Source organism: Cynocephalus volans, chromosome 5, assembly GCF_027409185.1.
Source record: "Cynocephalus volans isolate mCynVol1 chromosome 5, mCynVol1.pri, whole genome shotgun sequence".
Classification (NCBI taxonomy): Eukaryota; Metazoa; Chordata; class Mammalia; order Dermoptera; family Cynocephalidae; genus Cynocephalus; species Cynocephalus volans.
The window spans coordinates 160,304,595-160,327,310 of NC_084464.1; the positions used below are offsets into that span (position 1 = coordinate 160,304,595).

The window sequence follows — 22,716 nt, forward strand, 5'->3', positions numbered from 1 at the left end:
GAGAAATTTTAAACTTTTCTTTAACATTTTCCTACAGCCCAGGTGATTTTTAGGTCTCAACATGCTTTCAGTCCTGCTCATTCCACCAAAAGGAACCCTAGAATATATGCAAGCAGAAAAATAGCTACATGCACAAAATCACCCTGCTGCAAGCAGAACAATATAGTGTTTAAAGAAACTTGTGACCTCAAAATATAATGGCAAGTAGCTATTCCATTACTAAGGCAACAAATCTGCAATGATAACAGATATGCCAAATAATTGATAAACAGAAAACGAATTCATGAGAAGAAAATTTGGGCTAGAAAAGAACTGTTGGAGTTAGCGAGCTAGGAGGATTTGCAGATACAAAAATTTTTTCTTCAATATCTCTTACTCAGTCTCTCATTCAATTTTTTTGTCTTTCAATTGCTCCTTCTTCTTTCTCTTCTTTTCCTTCCTCTCATGACTTTCCTTTCTTTTTCAATTCTTTTGAAAATAGAATCACATGGGCGCTCAGTATTTGTTGCTCAAAGGCACATTATAAAATGGAAGGGGGAAGACAAATTCAGCTATAAGCTACTTAGGAGAGACACTCTTAAAATATGTCAGAGGAAGGAAGTAGAAGGATAAAAAATATGATAGGCAAACTGGTTATAGCAATATTAATATTAGACTAAGGCAAACTGCATTAATAATGATAAAGAAGATAAGGATATGAGGATAAATGGAACAATTCACTTAGAGGTTATAATAATGCTGAACCTCAATGTGCCTAACAACAAAGCCTGAGAGGCAGTCCCAGTACCATGTTATGCAGCCACAATGCCCAGATTTGAAACCCAGCTCTAGCACTTACTAACTGCAGACTTTAGGCAAGTTATTAAACCTCTCTGTGCCTTAGTTTCCTTACATTGAAAATTGGGATACTAATATTAATAATACTTCTTAGAGTTGTTGTGAGGATTAAATGAACTAGTACACACACAGTATCTGGCATTGTAAACACTGGCATTATTATTGTTGCTGTTGTTGTTGTTGTTAATATTGTTGTCCCAAACCACACAAAGAAAAAAATAGAATTCAAATGTCAACAATGTTAGGAGATTTTAGCATGCCTCTCTCACTAAGATAAGTATGTTTGAAAATGCTTGAGAAAGCTGTGAGATAGCTGCAATAAAATATTTAAACAAGCTGTCTCATCTTTAAAGTCATTGCAAAGAAAAAAGCACACACAAAGTAAATAAAACATAATCTTCTTAACAAAACTGCAAAATAGAAAGGAAAAAGTAAAAACAGCCACCAGAGACCAAAAAATAATATGATGGAAGTCAAACTAGGCATAGTCATAAATGCAAATGACTTAAATTAATATATTAGAGTACAAAGAGTCTTAGATCATATTAAAGTACAAAATTTAATAATTTGCTACCTAAAAGAGACACATGTAAAAATGCTACAATGGGCTAAAAGAAAGAATTATCAAAACATATAAAAAATGTAAATAAAAATATAGTACAGGTAACACTTTTATTATGAAGTTAGGTTACAAAGTGAAATTATAGATAACAGCATTGTACCTTTAGGAGATAAATGATATAGCAATAAATTTTCAAAAGTGTACAAAATGATGTTCTAAAACATTTTTAAATGCACAAAAATTCTTGAGAAAATTAGTATTAAATATATGTTCCATAAACTTTTATTTAATAAAGTAAATTTTATAAGTATACAAGGAATATAACATAGAATTTATGACAGTATATACTTTCATTTGGGATTCATTTTCTAAGCACCAGTTTTGGGAGAGGATCTGAACATCAACTCTTGCCTGCTGACTTCCTTTGTTGACTGGACTTCCTCTTCATCTTTGGCCCCTGCTTGAACATGCACTGCAAATGGGAAGTTCATGAGCAGACTGTAGACAGGCCTGTTTGGGGAACCACAGGACATTTGACTCAACCAGATTCACAGTAAACACTCAGGAATGTGCTGGGTTTGTTCCCATTTACTCATACCCAGGAACAAGCAGGGACGTGGCTGGAGACTCCAGAATGCTGGGAGAGAGCTGGAAGGTATAAAAACCTCCTACTAACATAAAAGGGAATTTCTCAAAAATCGTAATGGGTTCCTCACTTAAGCAGAAAGTGATAATTGGAAGCTGAGAGCATTCATATGGACTTGAAAACCAGGAAAATCAGCACCTCTTGATGGGAACGCCTTATCTCTTGCTCTGTATGGAGGTGTTCTATCTGCATTCTGAGTCTGTGGGGTCCCATCCTTCTATAATACCACTGCCTCTTCTGTCACCTTGCTGGTGGTAGGTCAGGTCCTAGAGACAGTGGAGGACCCAGGCAAGAACAATATCTTACATGTAGATAATTCCCAGCTCACCATCTCTTTTTCTCAACTCTGGAATTTTCATTCCCATTCCTTAGTGGTGCTGGATACTACTGCCAAGGTCTGGACAAGAGGTCATGGGGGTGTTATCAAGGGTGCTGAATGGAGACATGGGAAAGAAGTAGGTCTGTTCCCAGAAGAAGCTGGTGAGGGGACACTGGGACCTTTTGATTCTGAGTGGTCCTTTTAGGTTCAGCCCACTCTTTGTCTTCCCCATTTTTTCTTGATGGCACCAACATTCGACATGCCATGACAGCTCTAGGAAACAAACAGGGCATCATGTGTGACCTCACTCTCATGTTTGCCAGGCCCAAGGAAGGCACATTTCTCAAGAACATAGTAATGTGCATTCCCTGCTACATTCTTGTTAGAACTTTGAGTGTCAATCTCTTTCAATCATTTTGTTTGTTTGTTTGTTTTCCTTTCATTTTATTCTTACATGTATCTTTTTGGCATACATACTAGAAAATTCTGAAATTCCATTTAATACTGCATTTGTGCCAAATGGTAAAAAATTAACAAGAAGAAACAAACTGCTAATACGCCCCCAGTGTAGATTATATGTAAATAAGAGATTTGACTGTTCAGATTTAAAGGACACTAATTTTTAACCTCATTGCTAGTAGATCAAAGACAATTGCATACTTCAGGTTAATAAAATCTTCCTGAGGTTCTGCAGAACTTGCTCCTCTGAGCTGGTGACAGAGCGTCATAGCTCACCTGGCTGTGCTTTGTCCCGGCTGTTTTCACATGGCATTTCTTCTCTCTCTGCTTTCAGGTAGAAATTGAGAAGCTGGATTACCATCATTATCTGCCTCTGTTTTTTGATGGGCTTTGTGAAATGACATTTCCCTATGAGTTTTTTGCTCGGCAAGGAATCCACGACATGCTGGAACACGGGGGGAACAAGATTCTACCTGTCATTCCACAGCTCATTATCCCGATAAAAAGTAAGTGAAGAGGGGAAAAGCATCACTCAGTTTATATGGTGCCGCTTTTTGACAACTTGCTAATTAAACAATAAAACACAACAGACAGAGGCCATCCCAAGGTTTTGCAAGGATCTTTATAAATTGACGTTTGAGGACAGACAACCAATCTCCAAAAATATATCCCATCATGGCTAATGCACTATGGCTTAGCCACGTAAATGAACTAGATTACATGGGTTTCCAGTAATTTAAAATGCTGCAGAGTAATGACACAGACATTGACACTAACTGACACATTTGAAAGTAAAGTATGTGAGTTTGGACATTCCACTGCTGCTAACTTGCAAGTCCTTTTAAAATGGCATCCCCAGTTTTTAAATTACAGTATAAACACTATTATACTGAGAACCTTTGAGGTAGTAGGATTCATGATTTTAAGAAAAAAAAAAATCTGGATTGGAGAAAGGTTAATGTTTTAAACCTGAAACATTTATTTATGATATGTTACTTGAGGAGGCTCTAGGGTAACCCTGGCACTGGTTTTATCTTTATCCTTTCTATGGCCAACATATTCAGGCACGAGTCCCTTTGGACTAATTGTCTGAAAGCAGCCACTGAGATTTTCCCATGAGACAGCCTCTCATGGCTCCAGAACAAGTTCTTTAGTTGCTTTCTGTCCAGTCTTTTTACTTTGCTGCCACAGCTTCTGGTGACCCTAGTTATAGAGCCACCCTAATGGGCACACCTGGCATCCACTGGTAATGACTCAGAGAGAGGACGCTTCTCCTCAACCCAAATGTCCAGAGTTGGCTCCTCCCACTCATCCCTCATCATGCCCTGACTCCACTTGCACCAGGACTCCCCACCTGCCCCAGGGCCCCCCACCTGCCCCAGGACTCCCCACCTGCCCCAGGACTCCCCACCTACCCCAGGACTCCCCACCTGCCCCAGACTCCCCACCTGCCCTAGGACTCTCTGCCTGCCCCAGGACTCCCCGCCTGCCCCAGGGCCCTCAGCCTGCCCCAGGACTCCCCACCTGCCCCAGGACTGCCCACCTGCCCCAGACTCTCCACCTGCACTAGGACTCTCCGCCTGCCCCAGGGCCCTCAACCTGTCCCAGGACTCCCCACCTGCCCCAGGACTCCCCCCCATACCCCAGGACTCTCCGCCTGCCCCAGGGCCCTCAACCTGTCCCAGGACTCCCCACCTGCCCCAGGACTCCCCACCTACCCCAGGACTCCCCACCTGCCCCAGACTCCCCACCTGCCCTAGGACTCTCTGCCTGCCCCAGGACTCCCCACCTGCCCCAGGACTCCCCGCCTGCCCCAGGACTCCCCACCTGCCCCAGGACTCCCCGCCTGCCCCAGACTCCCTGCCTGCCATGCGTGGCTGCTGCTGCTGCTGCTTCAGCTTGACTGTTGCTGCTAATTAAAAGCACTTCACGGGGGAAGGGAATAGCACCTTTTTCCCAGCCAGAGCTGTTCCAGGCATTTTTACCCTCTGGATCTGGACCCAACTTCCCATGGCTTTTGAGGGGTAAGAAGGTCCCTGCTTCCCCAGCCCCAAGATCCTCCACATCTCCTACCCCAGGCGGAACCACTTGCCAGGATGATTGATGGGACGCCTGGCTACTCGTCTAGGATGGCGGGAACCCCACCCTCACTGTCTCAGGTGTGCTCTTGCCACGTGGTTTGACCAGAACAACATTGGGTCATTTAATCTCATCCACGGTCACTTTTCACTGATATGAATTTATCATCATTAGGATTCTAGATTTTCAGCAATTATGCTCTCACTGCTTACTTACATCAAAGCAACTTTGAAACTTGCTCTTATATTTTTGAGATCTCTGTAGAGATCTGTAACCAACGAAGCCAAATTTCCACCAAGACATAGACAGTGAAACCAAACAGAAGGACAGTGCTGCCTGATGAAAAAAGCAACAAGGGAAGAAAAACGACCCTTTGAAGGGACCTTATTAAACAGCAGTGCTCCCTTGCCCTCATGCATCAGCCGAGTGAAGGGGTGATCTATAAAAGGCCTTCAGAAGGATATATGGTACTGAGCCACATTAAAACCTTTTCCAAATATGATTTGTTCTCTTGCAGGGGTCACAATTTCTGAATACGTTAAATTCTAGGTGAAATGCTACATTTTTAAAGATGATATGCAAGTTTTATTGATAAACAAAAAAAGGCCCAGAATATTCTCCCCAGAAACTATCTGTCATTTTCCTCCTTTACCCCTCAGAATAGCAGCAGTGTCCAGGCATCTTACCTTTTCTTTAAAATTAACGTTTCACATTGGGATCACTGCCTTCTCAGCTCCCCGCTGAAGACACTGAAGGGAAGAATGACAGATGCTAAGTAGCATTTTGATTATGCTGTTTACAATTAAAACATCACAAATCAGCGTTTCCCAGGCTGAGGTGAGGTGATTTTCAATTTTGTTTGGTCTGTATTTTGAAGGTACCTAAGTGAGCTTGGAGGGAAGTAATATATGGTAAGGACAAAATTTGCAGCGGACCCATACTACAGGTCCTTTGCTGAGGAGTGAAAACATTACTAAGAACTCAGTAAACATGATTCATCAGGGAAAATTAACTATATAGGAACTTGACAATTTAAGGTTCCGGAAGCGATGACAATATGTCTTGGTGGACATCCTTTGCTTGGCTTCCTGGGCTTCCTGCGCTTCCATTATTTTATACCGATCCTGAGTCTAACTCTGCTCCTTTCTTCTCAATCTGTTTATGTCACTAAAAGCCAAACTTTTCCCGGGAAGAAATGTTGATTAACTATGCAAGATCATGCACGGTTCCAGCACAGTATGAAAAATATTATGTGCCTAAACAATCTTTCAGGTGGAATTCTGGAGCGAGGCTAATTGATCTAGAAGCAGGCTGGTGCACATAACTGGTACAACATGTGACAGCTGTGTGTGCCTCACTTCCAAACCATACTAGTAGCATCATTTTGACTCCGTCCAGGGGCAAAAATTAACCTCACCATCACCAGCTAGCAGTTATTGAACAGCTTTTTTTGAATTCTAACTAATGTCTCTGAAGGCAAAGCAGAATATATAAACTCTGAGGCAGAGAACTGTGATTAGCTGACTAGCAGTTTCTAGAGTCTGGGGTAGATCCCAGCAGTTTATAAGGCTGATATTACTGGACTGAGATACGGACACATTCAGTGGCTGTAGGATTTCTAATATGAAAAGAGGTAGGAATATGAAGGCAGTTCAAGAAGTATGTGGAAAAAAATAATTAAAAGACAATGCAAATCTTTCCATGAACTTTTTGAAGACTCTTTGTATACTTTTCTTCCTCCTACTGCTCCTTGGTTCAAGACCACAAGCTTTTTAATAACCAAAACAGTGAGTACCTAGTGCCTCTGATCCATTTATATTGTTTTATATACGGCACAGCTACTGGTACCCCACTTCCCTCCCACTTTCCTGATTTCCACTTTCTTGAGTTATTCTGGGTAGAAACTCCAAAATAACACTGGCATACAGTACTCAAGGATGGTAACGGATTGCTGAGAGCAATGGCAAACAGTGCAGGGAGGACTAGAAAAGAGTTTGAACTGGGGGGCATATATTGACCATTTACTCCAGCCAGGTAGGAAAAGACAAATTCAGCTCAGTCCAGCAGAGCAATACCAGGAGAGAGTGTCTGGAAGCTTTGCATGTTAAACTCAAAAGGGAAAATCAGAGGGAAAGAATTCCCCAACAACATTTAGTATAGGAACTGCAAGATAATTGCAGAAACTTGCCTGACGTCCTCGGGATTCAGGAAGATGTGGCCTTTATAGAACAGAAGCAGAAATCCATAAGAAGATTCTAGACTCAAAGAAAAATAAGCCTATTTTGAGTAGGTCAAGGGAAACTTGAAATGCCATCGTAGAACTGAAATCTCCATAGATGTGTAGAGGATAATCAACTGCACAACATCAAATTATAAATGTGTATAATAATCTTAAGATGCTCTCTCAGAAAAGACAACTATATAAAAACAATGTGAGAAAAGAGTAAAGTGGAGGACACAGGACACAAACAGGAGCTAAAATTTATGTGTTCCCAAGAGGAAATATCAGAATAACAGGAACAGAAACCATAATGGCAGGGGTGATGGAAAAAAAAATTCTGGGAAGAAAAATATCCCTCATTATGCAGGTAGAAAAGGCTCACTGCAGTCTGCAGAAAATCAATGAAAAGAGTCTCATATCAAGGCACATTTTGCCAAAAAGTTTAAATTATAGCATAAAGAAAAATCCTTCAAACATATGGACAGCAGAAAAAAGACTACACACCAAAGAATAAAAATAACTGGGGCTAAGACGTTTTGCAACAGAAAATTCCAGACAACAGCAGAGTGCTTTTTAGGGAAGTTGGGGAGAAACATCTCAGGCACTATTGCATCTTGGTCATGTGAGTAAAAAGACTGTGGACCTGGTAACTGCCATATCCTCCTGCTCTTCATACAAAAGGTTACTGAGGATGTGCTCCAGCTCAGAGAAAGTAACGCAAAGATAAGAGCCTCACATTAGGAGATCACTGTTTGAACAGCAGTAAGCCTTGAGAGCCTCTAAACCTAGAGTTAAGTCTAAATAGTTGATGGGAAAGTGTTTCAAAATCACATGAAATGTCAAATAATAATTTTGCAGTAACAACTCTAAAAATCCAGGGAAACTAGAGTCTAAACCTTCAAAGTCAAGGAAGAAGATAAAAAATAGTTAAGTAGAGCCTTTGTAGTAAAAGGACAAAAATTGAGTGGACAGCAAGAAAGTGCTAAGAACCAAAAGCACAAAGTAAGATGAAGAATGTGAAATCAGATAGATCATCCACTAAAACTAACTTTCAAATTGGTCTGTAAAAAACAAAATCTGAATATAAATATATATATAAAATTAATACTTAACTATTTTTAAAATAAAAGACACATTGGGAAAAATGAAAAGAGAAGGCAGGAGTAGTTATTTTAATCTTAGACAAGTCGATTTAACATAAAGAGGTTTTAAGGGTATAAGGAGGATCTATTTTTATTGATAAAAACATTCACAGAAAGATGCAGCAGTCAGGACCCTCTGTGTACTGCAAACTATGACATCTCATTTGAGAAATAACCAGCTATTTACACTGACAGGTTTTGACTCTGGAAAAAGAGTAGGCTTCTTGATGAGAGGTAGTAAGGTGCTTGTCCTTTCTCCACTGCCTGACCTTCAGCTCTAAGATCTAGGATCTTTACCAAGCCAAAGTGGTCAGCCTGCCCTTTAAAGCTCCGCTTCCCAAACTTCAGTGTACGTACCATCAGCCACCTGTGGTGAAATGCAGGCTCCGGATCGTAGACGTGGATGGACCTGAGATGCTGCATTTCCAACAAGCCCCCAGTTGATGTGGATGCTGCCAGGTCAAGGTTAGGTCAACCAGAGCAAAGACAATGCATGGGTACCCCAGACCCTACAACAAAATCCTGGACCCGAGGGCAAGGTGGGGGGTGGGGGGTGAGCTGGGAGGAAAGAGATGAATGACAATTTCCTGCCTTGTATTTAGGGAATCTAGAGATGCTGCTTCATTCATGATGTGAATGATCAAAGAAATATAACTGAGTTTTTAGATAAAGAGTAACTGTTAATGGATTAGATAGTATATCACATGCAGTACAAGGGGGAAAAAACCAAAACACTGTCAATAAGGCAATAGTTTAAAAAAAGAAAGAAAAAAAAACAACAACAAGGTAGCATGTAAAAAATAAAAATACAATATGAGGACAAAAGGAAAACCAAATAATCTGTTGTGTTCACCAAGAAAAAAAAGAAAGAAATCATTAATTACAAGAAAAGTGTTAGTTTGGGAACTCCTTAGGGAGGCTGGTTTTGGTAGGGACTGTGGGTCACCTGCTATCAATAAGATTTTTACTCTCCTCCACAAATGTACCTTCTCCCCCCCACACACTTTCTGTATGATTATATCACAATTTTGGTTAAACCCATAATCTGTTTTTTACACTGCTGTGATCACATAAATACTGTTCACAGCAAGTTACACACCTACATGATCACATTTCTTAGGTAACTTGTTTTTCTTAGCATTGATGATTGCCTCTTGTTTTGTTTGCTTGATTTTCATATACTTCCTAGTTTTTTCCAAATATTTCAAGGTCTATCAAAAGAATATTTCCCGAATGTTCAGAACATCAGATAACCCATGGATTTTATTTCTTTTCCTAGAGACATTTGTTCTTCCACCCACCACCCTTCTGCTCCGATCCGGACCACAGGTTCTCTTGGCCTAACCCTTTTGTTACTCCACGTTCACGTTGAACCTCTTTTTCCTTAACCACTTACCTTGTTTTCCTCATTATTTTCATAGTGCACATCTTCCAGTAGTTAACTGGAAGTGCACGAAGGGTTTATTTTTAGTCTTTGCATATGTGAAAATTCTACTCAAACTTAGTTATTAGTTTGGCTGTATTAAAAATCGTTTTCATTCAGAATTTGATGTCATGTCTCTGTTGCCACCCAAGTTTTTCTATTGCTTTGGAAATCTTGATGCCATTTTAATTTCCAGTCATTTGCCTGTGTCGTGTTTCCCTCAGTATCTGAAAGCTATTTGGATCTTTATCTCCGGTGATGTGAAACTTCATATTGATATAATTTGATGTGCTGTGTTTTTTTTTCATTAACTTTCCTGGGAAATTCCAATTTTTAAAAAAATTAGTTTATTATTATTATTATTAATTATTATTATTATTTACATTCTAAGATGATGTTGTGGAGCTGGAGCAGTTGGAATGAAGAGCCCTGGCACCCCCCTCATTCTGGCAGGGGAGCCCAGAGAGCTTCTGCAACAGCTCTGTCAGTTTAGAGACATATGTCTTTAAGCACTAGAAACTTTTCATGCATTATTTCTTTAATTATGCTCTCCTCTCTGTTTTTCTCTTACTTCTTTGTCTGTAATTCCTGCTAGTAATATGTTGTACCTCATGGATTGATTCCCTAAGTATGTTATTGTTTTGTTTATATTTTTCAGCTTTATCTCTTAGTTCTACCTCCTGGGAAATTTCCTTAACTTTACCTTCCAAAACTCTGATTGAGTATTTTAACTTTTAGGTTTTATCATGACTTTTCTTTCTTCTGACTCTTCCTTTTTAATAGTCTTTTGTTCTTTTAAGATTATTCTCTTATCTCTCTGTGAATATTTATTATAGATTTGTAGGGCTTTTGCTTGGTTTTGGTGAGGTATTTTGTAGCTTTTTTTATCTGGTTTGTGTTTTTGTTTGGTTTGTTTTGGCTTTCTGCCTTATTATTTTCTTTCACTCATACATTAAAAATAAATTTTCTCTTTGCTAGCACAGAAACTTTCTTTATTCTGCATGTAGATGAATAGGATAATATGCTGGTTAGAGCACAGGCTGGAATCAGATGTCCAGCTTGGCATCATGGCTGCACCACTTTGCCTTAGGACCTGAAGCAAGTTACTCTCCCTTTTGTGACACCACTGCCTCATCCATAAAACGGGGATAATATATACATTTATATTTTCTTCCTCATTTATTGTCAGCCTGTAGTTCCTATTTTTTATATCGGTATATTGTATACTGTTTTTTTTTTAAGTCTTACTTTATTTTATCTTATGATTTAGAAATGTATTATTTTTGATGCAGTAGATTTATCTGTTTTCCTTATATTTTTTATTTTGTTTTTGTAACTAACTGAGTTAAATATGTATTCCTTTTATTTTCATTGTTCCTCATTTGGTAATTCCAGCATGTAAGGCGGTGACTTTGGTTCCATGTACAACTTTGGCTTAATTCCGTTCATTTTGATAAGCATGTGTTTCCTCTTGCCAGTATATTATAAATATTTTGTATTTGTAGTTTTTTTTTTTTTTTTTTTTTTTTGTCGTTTTTTCGTGACCAGCACTCAGCCAGTGAGTGCACCGGTCAGCCCTATATAGGATCCGAACCCGCGGCGGGAGCGTCGCCGCGCTCCCAGCGCAGCACTCTACCAAGTGCGCCACGGGCTCGGCTGTATTTGTAGTTTTGATTTATTCTTTGATCAAAGGAACTGCATTAAATTTCTGAATATTTAGGAATTTAGTTTTTTCTGTTATTTAATTTATTTAATTTATATTTATTGCCTTATGACAAGAGAATGTGGCCTTTTCTTTAAATTTCCTTTTTTGGAATATACTTAAGATCTAAGAAATGCTCAATTCTTATAATCATTCCATGGAAGATGGAAAGAAAGTACATCCTCTATATGATATAGATTTTAATATATATATTCATCCTATCAAATCTATTGATAATATTATTCAAATAATTTCTTTTTCACAATTGGTTAGGTGAAAGACTGAAAAAATTATGGTAAAGTTTTCCATTATAATAACAATAAAACCACCACAACTGATAACAATCTTGAAAGCTTTCAGTGGGCTAAGAGCTTCCTGGAATCCTATCAGTCAAACCTCACAGGGAAGCGGGTACTATAATCCCCAATTCGCAGGTGACAAAACTGAGGCATATGAAATTGAAGAAACATTTCTATGTCACACAGTTATCAATGGTAGAGTCAGGATCTAAATCATATCTGGGCCTCCTGAGCTTCTTCTGTTCTTTACCAAAACTCAATGCTGCATCGATTGTTGCAAGTCACATTTGTTTCCCAAGCATATATACAACATTTACAAAAATTAACCATATCCTGGGCCATAAAACAAGTCCCTCAAATATCAAAGGATGAAAATAATACAAAGCATTTTTATAATAAAAATGTAATTTATGCTAGAAATCAATTTTTTTTAACTAAAACATTCCCATCTGTTTTGAAATTAAGACATGTATTTCTAAATAGCGGTGAGTCAAATAAGAAATCACAATCAAATTAGAAAGTATTTTAATTGCAAAATAATGAAAATATTACATTAAAATTACACATTGAAAATTACCAAAAAATTCCATTAAAATGTTACCAAAAATTACATTAAAATATGATGTGGTAAACCATTATTCAGAGAAAATATATAGCCTTAAATGTGGTTTCAAAAAAGAAAAAAAGGAAAAAAATAGTAGACTACATACTCTTCTCAATCAGTTACAGAAAGAACACCAAAAGAAAGCCAAAGGAAAAGTAAATAGTAGGTTGAAATTATAACACAAAAAAATGGAAAATAACAGTATAATTGAGGGAATCAAAAACCAACTATTGGTTTGTTTCTTGAAATTATTAATCAAGTTGATATATATTTGGAAAACTTAGAAATAAAATATAAGAGAAGGCCAAAATAACCAATATCAGAAGTGAAAAATGGAATGTCACACAAATCCTATAGACATTCAAAATATTATGATAGAGTATTATGAACAACTCTATCCCGAAAACTTTGAAATTTTAATGAATTATCAAATTTTTGAAAAATAAAACATCCAAACTGACACCTGAAAAATAGAAAATAAGTTAAAATACAAACAGTAATATAACAAATGAAGAAATTAAATTGGTAATTAAAATCCCCCACAAAAAGATAGCTCAAGGTTCACATAGCTTCACTGGTTAGCTGTGCCAAACACTAAGAAAAAAATAATTCAAATCCTGTACAAATTTTCTCAGACAATAAAGTCAAAGAATATACACTCCTACTCGTTTTATAAGGCTAGCATAACCTTGATACCAAAGCCCATGGGCGTTATAAGGAAGGAAACTTCTGGACAATCTCACTCATAATCATCGATGAAAAATTTCTAAATGATATTACTAACAAATTGAATCAATCGATATAGAAAAATGATAATACCTCATGACAAAGTTGGTTTTATTTCAGTTGTATAAGATTGGCTTAACATTAAAAAATCAATCAAGGCAATTTACAACACTAATAGATTAAAGGGTAAAAAATCATGCAATTATCTTAATAGATGGTGAAAAATCATTTGATAAAAGTCAACATCTGTTGATGTTTTCAAAACACACTAAGAGAATCCCCCTAATCTGATAAAAGGAATCAGTCAAAATAAGCTAGGTTATGTTGCAACAACAACCAAGCCCCCAAATCTTAGAGGCTTAAAATAGTAAATAGAAAACAATAAAGTCTATGTCTCATATGTGCAACCTGCCTATTGCAGGTTAGCATCTGTTCATTGCACTTGTAGGGACCCAGCCTGACAGGTGTTACTGGTCACAGGACCAACAGAAATGAGAGTTCAGAAGGGTTTCTCCCTGGCAGTGAAATGCTCCATCTTGGAAGTGACACATTTCACTTATGCTCACTCCTCACCAGCCAGGCCTACTCCAGGGCCCATCCAACTTTGATGTGGCCAGAAAGTACAATCCTATGGTAAACTTCATGAATATGTTTTAGAGCATCTGGATATGGTTATGTTCCTCTGAAGAGTGTCAGTTCTAATCCTGGCAGACAGTTAACCTGTTGGACACAAGCTGTAAACTTCATCTCCCCTATGGGGGACAGCAGCTAAAGTTCTGTCATCTTCAGTTCTTTCATCTTCAGATTTGCTCATCATCTGGGCCATCAGGGATCCTCCCCTTGTGTGTAACTCCTAGAAGTTGACTAAAGCAGAGTTGACATACAGATTTCAGTTTACCTCTTGTGGGTCCCCTTCTTCCAGGAGATCCCTTCTCCAATTTTCTACCTGCTCCGCCATCCCAGATCCCTCTCCTCTGACACCCCAAGCCTTTTTACCTGCTACTTTTTCTGCCCCAGGCAACACACCTCAGCTCTTAGGCAAAAAGCTCTGAGCTCACAAACTTTATCAGGTGCACTATTATCTTGCAAGGGCAGATGCCCCTCTAAGGTCTGTCTTCTTGAAATTCTTTGGCATGATATTCAAGGATTCCCACTAACAATCTGAATCATGGTCTCCACTTTATTTTTTACTGTTCCCCTTCATTCACCCTGTACTCCAGCCAAACTGATTGTGCTGTAGCACTTTTCTAATTCTGTGTCTTTGCTGTCTTTTGGGAATGCCCAAATCCCCACATGCTTAAACGTTAAGTGACCTTTAGAGCCCAGCTCCAATCACAATTGCTCTGTAGAGCCTTTCCTGATCCCTCCCCACTCCCTGGTCTCAATTCCAGTCCTCCCACCCTGCCTTCCCTCCTCCACAGAACTTTATGTCTTCCTTTCTAATGTCAGTTAGAATATAATGTTAGAAAGTAGCATATTCCCACAGCATCTAAAGTGCTGGTTAGTACACATTAGATGCATCAAAATATTTGCAAAATTAATTTAATAAGGTACATAACTGCTATCCATACTGAAACTTGTGCAAGTGCCATAATCAAAAGTATGAAGTGGCCATTTGGGCCTGCCACTGTACTACAAATTACATAAAAACTATCTTGTAAATATCCCTAATATGAAACAACAAATAGATAGTCTAATGATATAATGCTTTCCATTTATTGGGAGAATTATTTAAGTGGCAAGAGTAAATTTTTGTTTATTCATCTACATTCTCTCATGTGATTCTTTTATATGTAGCAACAAATATCTGTGAGATGGCCTATGAGGAGATGAGGCGACCCTGGTTGATAAAGAATTACAGAAATATTACTGATCTACAAATAAATGGGAGATAAGACAGTGGCCTCATTAGGAGAGCTCTAATGAGTTGAGGTCACCCAGCTACAAAGGACAAACATGCACAGACACAGTTGAAAAAACTTGAACAGTAACATTTTAAAAAGCAAAATACTCTTGTTAGAAAACACTCAATTGGGCGGAAAACACCAAGTGAGGATAAAATATGAGAACCCAGATCATGACAAAAATTACTTTAAGAATTCTACTCAATTAGAAAGGAGCAAGTATGTTTGAAATACATTCCCCTTCATTTATAACCTAACAATTTTACTTTATTTTCAAATTTCCCAGGTAAATTATTTTTAAGGTGATAATAACTGTAAAAATTTTAATGATTTTTAATTTAAGAAGAACAAATCTAATTTGCTCTGGAAATATGGAAAAGATGTTTAATACTGAGGGTTATTTTGGTTACAAGATGCAAAAAGAAAACTGATTCAAATGGTCTTAGACCATAAAATTCACTTAATCATTCCCATAACTGAACAATCTAGAAGTGGGCCTCGTTCTAGGCATGGTTCGCCTGGTGGCTCAACGTTGTCTTTTCTGCTCTGTTACGTGTCTTAAAGCTGACTCTGTCCTTGGCCTCAGGATACTCCAAGCAGATCCTGGGACCACATGCTTAGTTATTCACACCTGTAGGAAAAAGCAAGTGTCATTGTCCCTGAATTTCCAGAAAAAGTAAAAGTCAAAGATTTTCTATAACTGTACCAGCTAGAGGCACCTGCCCAGCTAGTTCAAAGAATTGTCGTCAGGAGAGATGGAGCACCCTGACCTACTTAACCTAGACCGTGTAACCCACTCATGGTGCAGGTTAAGGGGAGGCAGAGGAGTTGGCGGCCCAATATGACATGAATTCTAAGGCAGCGGCGTTTATCCCGCACACTAGATTATCCGTCTGCACCCCGGCATTTCTCAGTTATCCAGTTATGCAGAGCTGTGGCCCTAACTCTACCAACGGGCTGTGAACGGAAGAGCTGGGTGTTCCTTTTGAACTGCAATATTTCAGAGCCAAACATACAATTCTCTAAATCTCTCTTCTCCTCACCCTGTGTTGATCTGAACTGAATATGTACCATGAAAGAGAAATGGTCCTTTTCTTTGTTAAGCCACTGGTATTTTAGGGTTAATCTGTTGTTACTACAGCAAACTTAGCCTACGCTGACTAATTCAGATGCCCAAGTGAAAATCCGTAGCGACTGAGGAAAATGGAATTTGGAATCTTACAGCTGAAAGCATCCATTTTCTGAGGACACCGCCTCCATCTCATGGACCTTTTTCTGTCGCATCTTTGAGAATGAGTGCAGCCTATTAGAAAGGCTGTGGACGTGGACCTGGGTTCTAGTGCCAGCCCTACCAGTTTGTGCAAATTAATTAATCCCTCTCCTTGAGTTCACGAGTCCTCATCTCCAAAATAAAGAAATTAATACATTCCTCAGAGAACTGGGATGAAGTGAGGTCATGTGGAAACACAGGCTGGATAAGAGGCAGCTCCTCATAAGTGGTGTGTGAAGTGCCAGCAGCCGGAGCTGGGCGGGGCTGTGAAGTCTGGCTCACGGTCGCCGGTCCTTCTGCATTCCTCTTCATTCATTTCTCTCACACTTAACCTGTCCATTATCAAGCCACTTTTAATTCCTCATTTAAATACAGTCAATGTAAAAACTGATGTCATTGCATGAATTCAGGTACAGAAATAAAGAGCCCAACTCTTGGACTATTCTGTACCTTACCTACAAGGAGGCTTCCAGAGAGCAGGTGCCAGAAGCCTTGCCGATGGTCTGTCTGTGAGGTCCTCTACGAGCAGACATGTCAGGATGCATGAGGTTGGCTTGGCTTGCTCGATTCCGAGAGCTCACTCAAGCTCCCAGTAACCACTGCCACTTTCCCAGGAGCTCCCCAGTCACGTGCTTCAACAGTCAGTCCCAGAATTGCATGAGGCACTGATGTCACAGTTAGCAGTTTCCAGACACCTTCTGTAGGGAGGAAAGGGCTACTCCTTCTTGGGAACCTTCTGTTCTGTGCGCATCTCTCAACTCTCCTGCTTTGTGAACAGCCTGTGCATATTATATCCTTCTTCACAGTCCACTGCGACTGTCTGAAAACCGTGGCAAATGTAGACTTTTCTCCCCCAGAGGAAGAAACATAGCAGTAGCTCTTAGAAGTGGTGTGAGCTTGATACACAGCTTGTCGCTTGGTTTCACTCTGGAGGTGGTGGCGAGCCTAACCCCTTCCTTCGGTCATCATTTCACTTGTCGCCCAGTCCTTCAAGATGAGTGGAGCTAGCATTCTAGGTGCAGAGGAGCAGGGGCTCCAAAGAGACCAGCCCTGCAGGCCTCTGGCCAGGCCATGCATGGGTCAGTCTGCTCACAGTCACTGTCAGTGGTGTTCAGCTGTGTGCCAGCAAGCCCAGGCCCAGCCCGGTTGCAACAAGGTTGAAAGGGAGTGTGTTGGGTTACATGATTCTTTAGGTTTTTTGTGTGAGTATAAAATGGCATGCTGGTGACTGCATCGTTGAGACCATTTTGGTAACTGAATACTTTCTTTGATTTAAACAGTTTTAGTTATGCATCTATCTTTAAAACTAAGTATTTAATGGAAAGAAAGACCAAACACTTTCACCAAATATTAAATTATATTCTATGGTCCTAAAGTCAGAAAATTCTCTTGTCTATTAAAGTTTGGTGAAAAAAAAAAAAAATTAATCACTTGTAATAACAAAGGTTTGATGGAAAATCTGATCTTCCCGGAAAGGTAATTCCTTTCTGTATGGGACCAAAATAAATAAATAAATAAATAAATGCTTTTAAAAATTTATTTAACACTTACTTCAAATAGGGGAAACTTGAAAACAATGAATTAAGGAAAAATGTGTAACCCTTACTATAGTCTTACTCCATGTCCATAATAGATGATCTAAATCTATAATGGTTTAATTTAATTAAGTGAGAAATCAGGCCACCCCATGATTATTTGTATAGAAATTGAGTTCTGTTAAGGAAGGAAAAAATTTCTATGATTTTGAAACCTAAATTTGGTTTCGAAAACATTTTGAATTCATTCTACTCAACTAGCAAAATTTACATCCACTTCAATCTAATCCAACAAATATGATACAGGGTCCAACAGTATCAGATATTAAATATTTTAACTTCAGGAAAAAAATAATAATACTTAAAATACTTTAAGATACCCATAATAAGCAAATTCATAGAGACAGAAAGTAGATTAGAGGTTGACAGGGGCCTGGAAGAGGAGGCAAGTAGATTTTGCTTAATGGGTACAGAGTTTCTATGGTGGAAAATTTTTGAAAAAAGTGGTGATAGTTGCACAACATTGTGAATATAAGTAACACCACTGAAATGTGCACTTAAAAATGGTTAAATGGCATATTTGAAATATTTATTTAAAAATAAATAAAAATAAATCTTTTAAGGTATTAAAATACATAAGAATGATGAAAAACTGAAATGCCTGTTCTTAGCATTATAGTACTATATTTTCTTTTTAGAAATTCTAGCCTCTGTCATGTGACCACACATGACCAAAAAAAGAGGTATGGATATTACAAAGCAAAGACAAATTTAACAATGTTTTTGGTAATACGATTGTATTTAGAACCCAACTGAATTCACTCACAATTAGAGCCAGGAAGGGAATCAAATAAGTTAGCCAGTTATAAAATAAATGTGCATAAATCATATGCTTTTATTGTTTATATTGTTAATAATCTTTAGAAAGAATATAGGGATAAAATGATCTTACACAAAGAGCAGCAAAATATAAAATTCCTTTGAATACTAACAAAACTAGGCAGGATCTGTACGAAAAGTACTATAAAGCTTTTCTGAAGAATTTGAAGACAGAAAAAGTGAAGAGGTATCATGCTCCTAATGCAAAGACACAGGAATAAAGGTGACAACTGTCCCCCAAATTAGTCTAGAAATTTACTAGAATTTTTATCATAGTGCCAAACATGTTTTTTAGCTTGGCTAAATTAAGATTATCCTCAAAACGTAAATGGTTAAGAATAATCAAGAAAATATTGAAAAATACAATGAAAAAAGACTTGAATTCTGATATATGAAAAAATAAAGTTATAATCATGAAGAATAATACTCCATAACAAAAGGGAAATATGGATGGCATATTGATAATTTTTTTAAAAAGCAGTTTTTAGAAAATACTTTTTTTATGGGAACAAAATCCTATGTCTACAGATGCCTATGGAAAGGATAGTCTCTAACACTAGCATCTAAGTTTAAATTTCCACTACTTTTTCTGTTTACATTCTATTCTATAAAATGAAATCATAGCACAAATATGCTTTATAATCTACTCCTTTACTTACCTGTATTTTATAAAAATTTTCCTATTTTTAAATATTTTTCTATTAGATGAATAATAATTTTATAATTTTTCACTGTACAGATATACTATATTTTACTTAAATGGTCCATTGTTTTGGAACATTTAAATTGTAATTATAAATAATACTGTTATTAGCATTCTTTTATAAAACTCTTTGTGCACATCTGCATACTTCCTTAGACTAACTGCCCAGAAGTGAAGTTGCTGGGTTGTTATATGCATTTTTATGGCTTTAGATTTATTGCTAAACTGCCCTATTGAAAGGTTGGAATGGTTCATGTCTATAAGAGCCCCTCTTTTACAAAACTTGTTTCCACACTGAGTGCTAAATTTTCAACAGCTTTTTGTTCATATGATATTCAAAATTATAAAGTAGTGTTTTATTTCATTTGATTACTAATGAAGTTGAACGCTCTAGAATATTAATTGCTCATTTGTACTCATTAATTTGTGTATTATCTACTTATATCCTTGGACATTTTTTAATTGGAAGAATCAATCTTTTATTGGACTGTGATAGCTATTTGTGTATTAAGGCTATAAACGTTTATAACATATGTCAAAAATAGTTTTTAGAATCTATTGTTTACTTTTTCATTTTGTTTGGTGTTTCTGGTTTTAAAAGAAGAAGTGAAAATATCTCAGTTTTTTCTGATTTCACAACAGTGAATCATACCTAATAGGAGAAAATGTTCTCACTTTGCAAAACATCATATCAATAATGGATTTTATGCCCGAGAAAATCATACATGTAGTTTATAACCATTTACGATGAATAAGCTTTACCACTTTGACTTTAAATTACTTTTCCTTATTCCGCAGCAATTTCTCTATATCTGGAGGCTCTATCTTGTTGATTACACTTAAAGGCAGTAAGCAGTACAATAGAAATCCGATTTTTTGACTAGAAAAGTTTCACTGGTTTATCTATGATGTCAGTAGACTCTTCATGTTAGACCCTTTTCAAAACCTTAAATCTTGAGTTCATAGTCCTCACTTATGTCTTGACAATAGCTTTCAGGCCCATCAACACAGGAATAAACATATATCTTCTCTTTCAAGCTACAGAATCATATTCTCTTTGTATCTGTTAACATACTTTTTTCAAAGGAAGAGGACTTTGTTTAAAAAAAATATATTTTTGTGTTTTCCTTTAATTCCACTGGGACAGCAAGAACAAAAAGACTTTCAACTTAATGGTATATCTTAATTCTCCAAGAATGAAGAGGAAAAATAGAGGAACTGAAGTGGGAATGGGCCGTATAAAAACCTTCTTGGCTGAAGTTAAGGGGCTTTTATAGCACATACCATGGCCTTATATCACAGCTACTGCAGAGGTTTTAGAGCCTTTACCTGGACATTTAGGAGGACTTAGAGCTCCATTTTAGTTGCCATTAAAAGTAACAGTCTAGGCATTTTACTGGTAGGTAATCGTAAATCTGATAACATATATCACAACCATGTTAATTCAATCAGGTTTACAATAAAATGAAATAGTCATTTCCTAATAGCTATTGTCTCTATCCATGCTAAAAAGATCATTAATGTATTTTCAAGTAATCAGTTAACTATACATATAAACATAAACCTAATCAACAAAAGTTTAGAGTTAGTATTACTCATATATATAAAAAGTTTACTCCTTAATCAATGTACTCTATATGGCAAAACTCTTCTGCCACATTGGTAGTAGTAAAAGGGCACACTCTAGGCTGTTTTACTGCAGCCTCTGGCTTACACACCCTAGAAAAAGAACTCAGTGATGCGACAACATCTGGTCACTATGATGGCTACCAAAGTCTTTTCCTCAGCCACCACATTCAGAGAGCTAGCTCTTCTGAGACCTTCTGTAGGTTTTCCTGCTTGTGACTTTATAGCATCAAAAGGAGGGCTTTCTTGAAAAAAGCAAAACGTACAAAACAGAATGACAACTATATGCACTCAATTGTACATTTATTTCAATATATAAAAAGATACAACACTCCCACGTGGTTCTGTTTCAGTGTCTAATCCTTCCTCACTAAGCAGTTTGTAAAGCATTTAGGTAGATGTGGCTACAAGTGGTAGATGTGGCTGAATAGAGAAATGGCAGAAATCTAGGATATCAAACATACGATTCAATTTGGTTTACGCAGCAAGATGGGTCCTATGGATCCTCGAGCTTGAGAAAAAATACTACAGCCTCCCTCTCCTTTTATATACATCTGCATATTGCCTGTCACTTCCAAATGATCCCAAGAAAGGCATATCCACAATGATAAACCAGTTAGGACATCTCTTTACTATCCAGGGCTTTGGTTCCCAATCCCTTAGTGGAATCTTGTCCACACAATCTGGAGCAGACCCTGTGGTGAAAAAGACTTCTTTTTCCCAGGGGGTCGGTATCTATCATGCTGTTCCCTCTCCTGGGAACGTTTCTCCAAAATAACATCTATCCATCCCCGGGGTTTGTCCCCGCATCTGGAGATTAGGCTACGTACCCCCTGTGACTGGCTTCTTAAATACCCTATTCTTATGAATAATCATCACTCTTGTAATATTTAATATCTTTTTCCATACTACATTATAAACCCTAAAAGTATCATATCTGTCTTGTTCTCCATCTTTCCAATTCCTAAAACATAGCAGACTGTCTATAAATATGTGATGAAGGAAGGTGAAGTAAAGAAATGCATGTGAGGTGCTCGGTTCAGTTCCTGGCGTGTAGAGGCGCTCAGTCCCTGTAAGCTACTCCTGCTATGAATCATGACACACAACTGTGCAGTCCCGAAGCCTAAACATGCTGAGCTTCACTGGCAGACTTTCTGAAGGAATGTCAACTGTCTGCAGTCCTCAGAGCAGCATTTCCGAGGACTCTCAGTTCTCTTATGGTAGGGTCAGTAGGCGAGGTTCAGTAACCCCTTACTTCCTGGAGAGACAAAACACCTTTTAGATTGGGTAAGACCAGAAAAGAGCCTCCCCCACCAAGTGTCCACAATCTCTGTGCCCTTCGTCCTCTCCACCTTCCCCCTGAAGCTTTGTTTTTGAATGTCTCATCACTACAGCTTTTAGACTAAATCACAGCATTCTATTTTTGGTTGTTTTTCAGAAGACGTGGTATGGGCTGCAAAGTGTCTAAATGCTGTGATAGTGAGCCCTGATGCACTCGAGTTCTGTAGTTATATTTAGGTCGGTTCCCGAGTTAAGGCTGAGCCATCTCTAGTTGTTATCTTTGTGTTTAGTTTCAAACCAAGCGAGAATACAAGCCTGATCGGACCAGAGGTTGTGGGGCTGCTCTGAAGTGCTTTCATGCCACAACCCCTAGTTTCTAGCTGAAGGAGATGAAGCTGACTACATATTTTAAACACTTCTTAGTGATACCAGGAGAAATAGTTGTGAAAGATACCTCATAGTCTTGGAATTTCAACTGAAGATTCAGTTTAGTTCAGGC

At 38.0% G+C, this 22,716-nt stretch overlaps 1 protein-coding gene across 1 annotated transcript in view; it reads left to right on the plus strand.

The window, feature by feature from the left end:
* Window positions 1-22,716, plus strand: part of PACRG (parkin coregulated) — a 501,166-nt gene that overhangs the window by 265,194 nt on the left and 213,256 nt on the right. Inside the window, exon 3 of the mRNA XM_063096160.1 lies at window positions 3,158-3,329. Within this exon, the coding sequence (XP_062952230.1) occupies window positions 3,158-3,329 (172 nt within the window). The remainder of the gene's footprint in view (window positions 1-3,157; window positions 3,330-22,716) is intronic.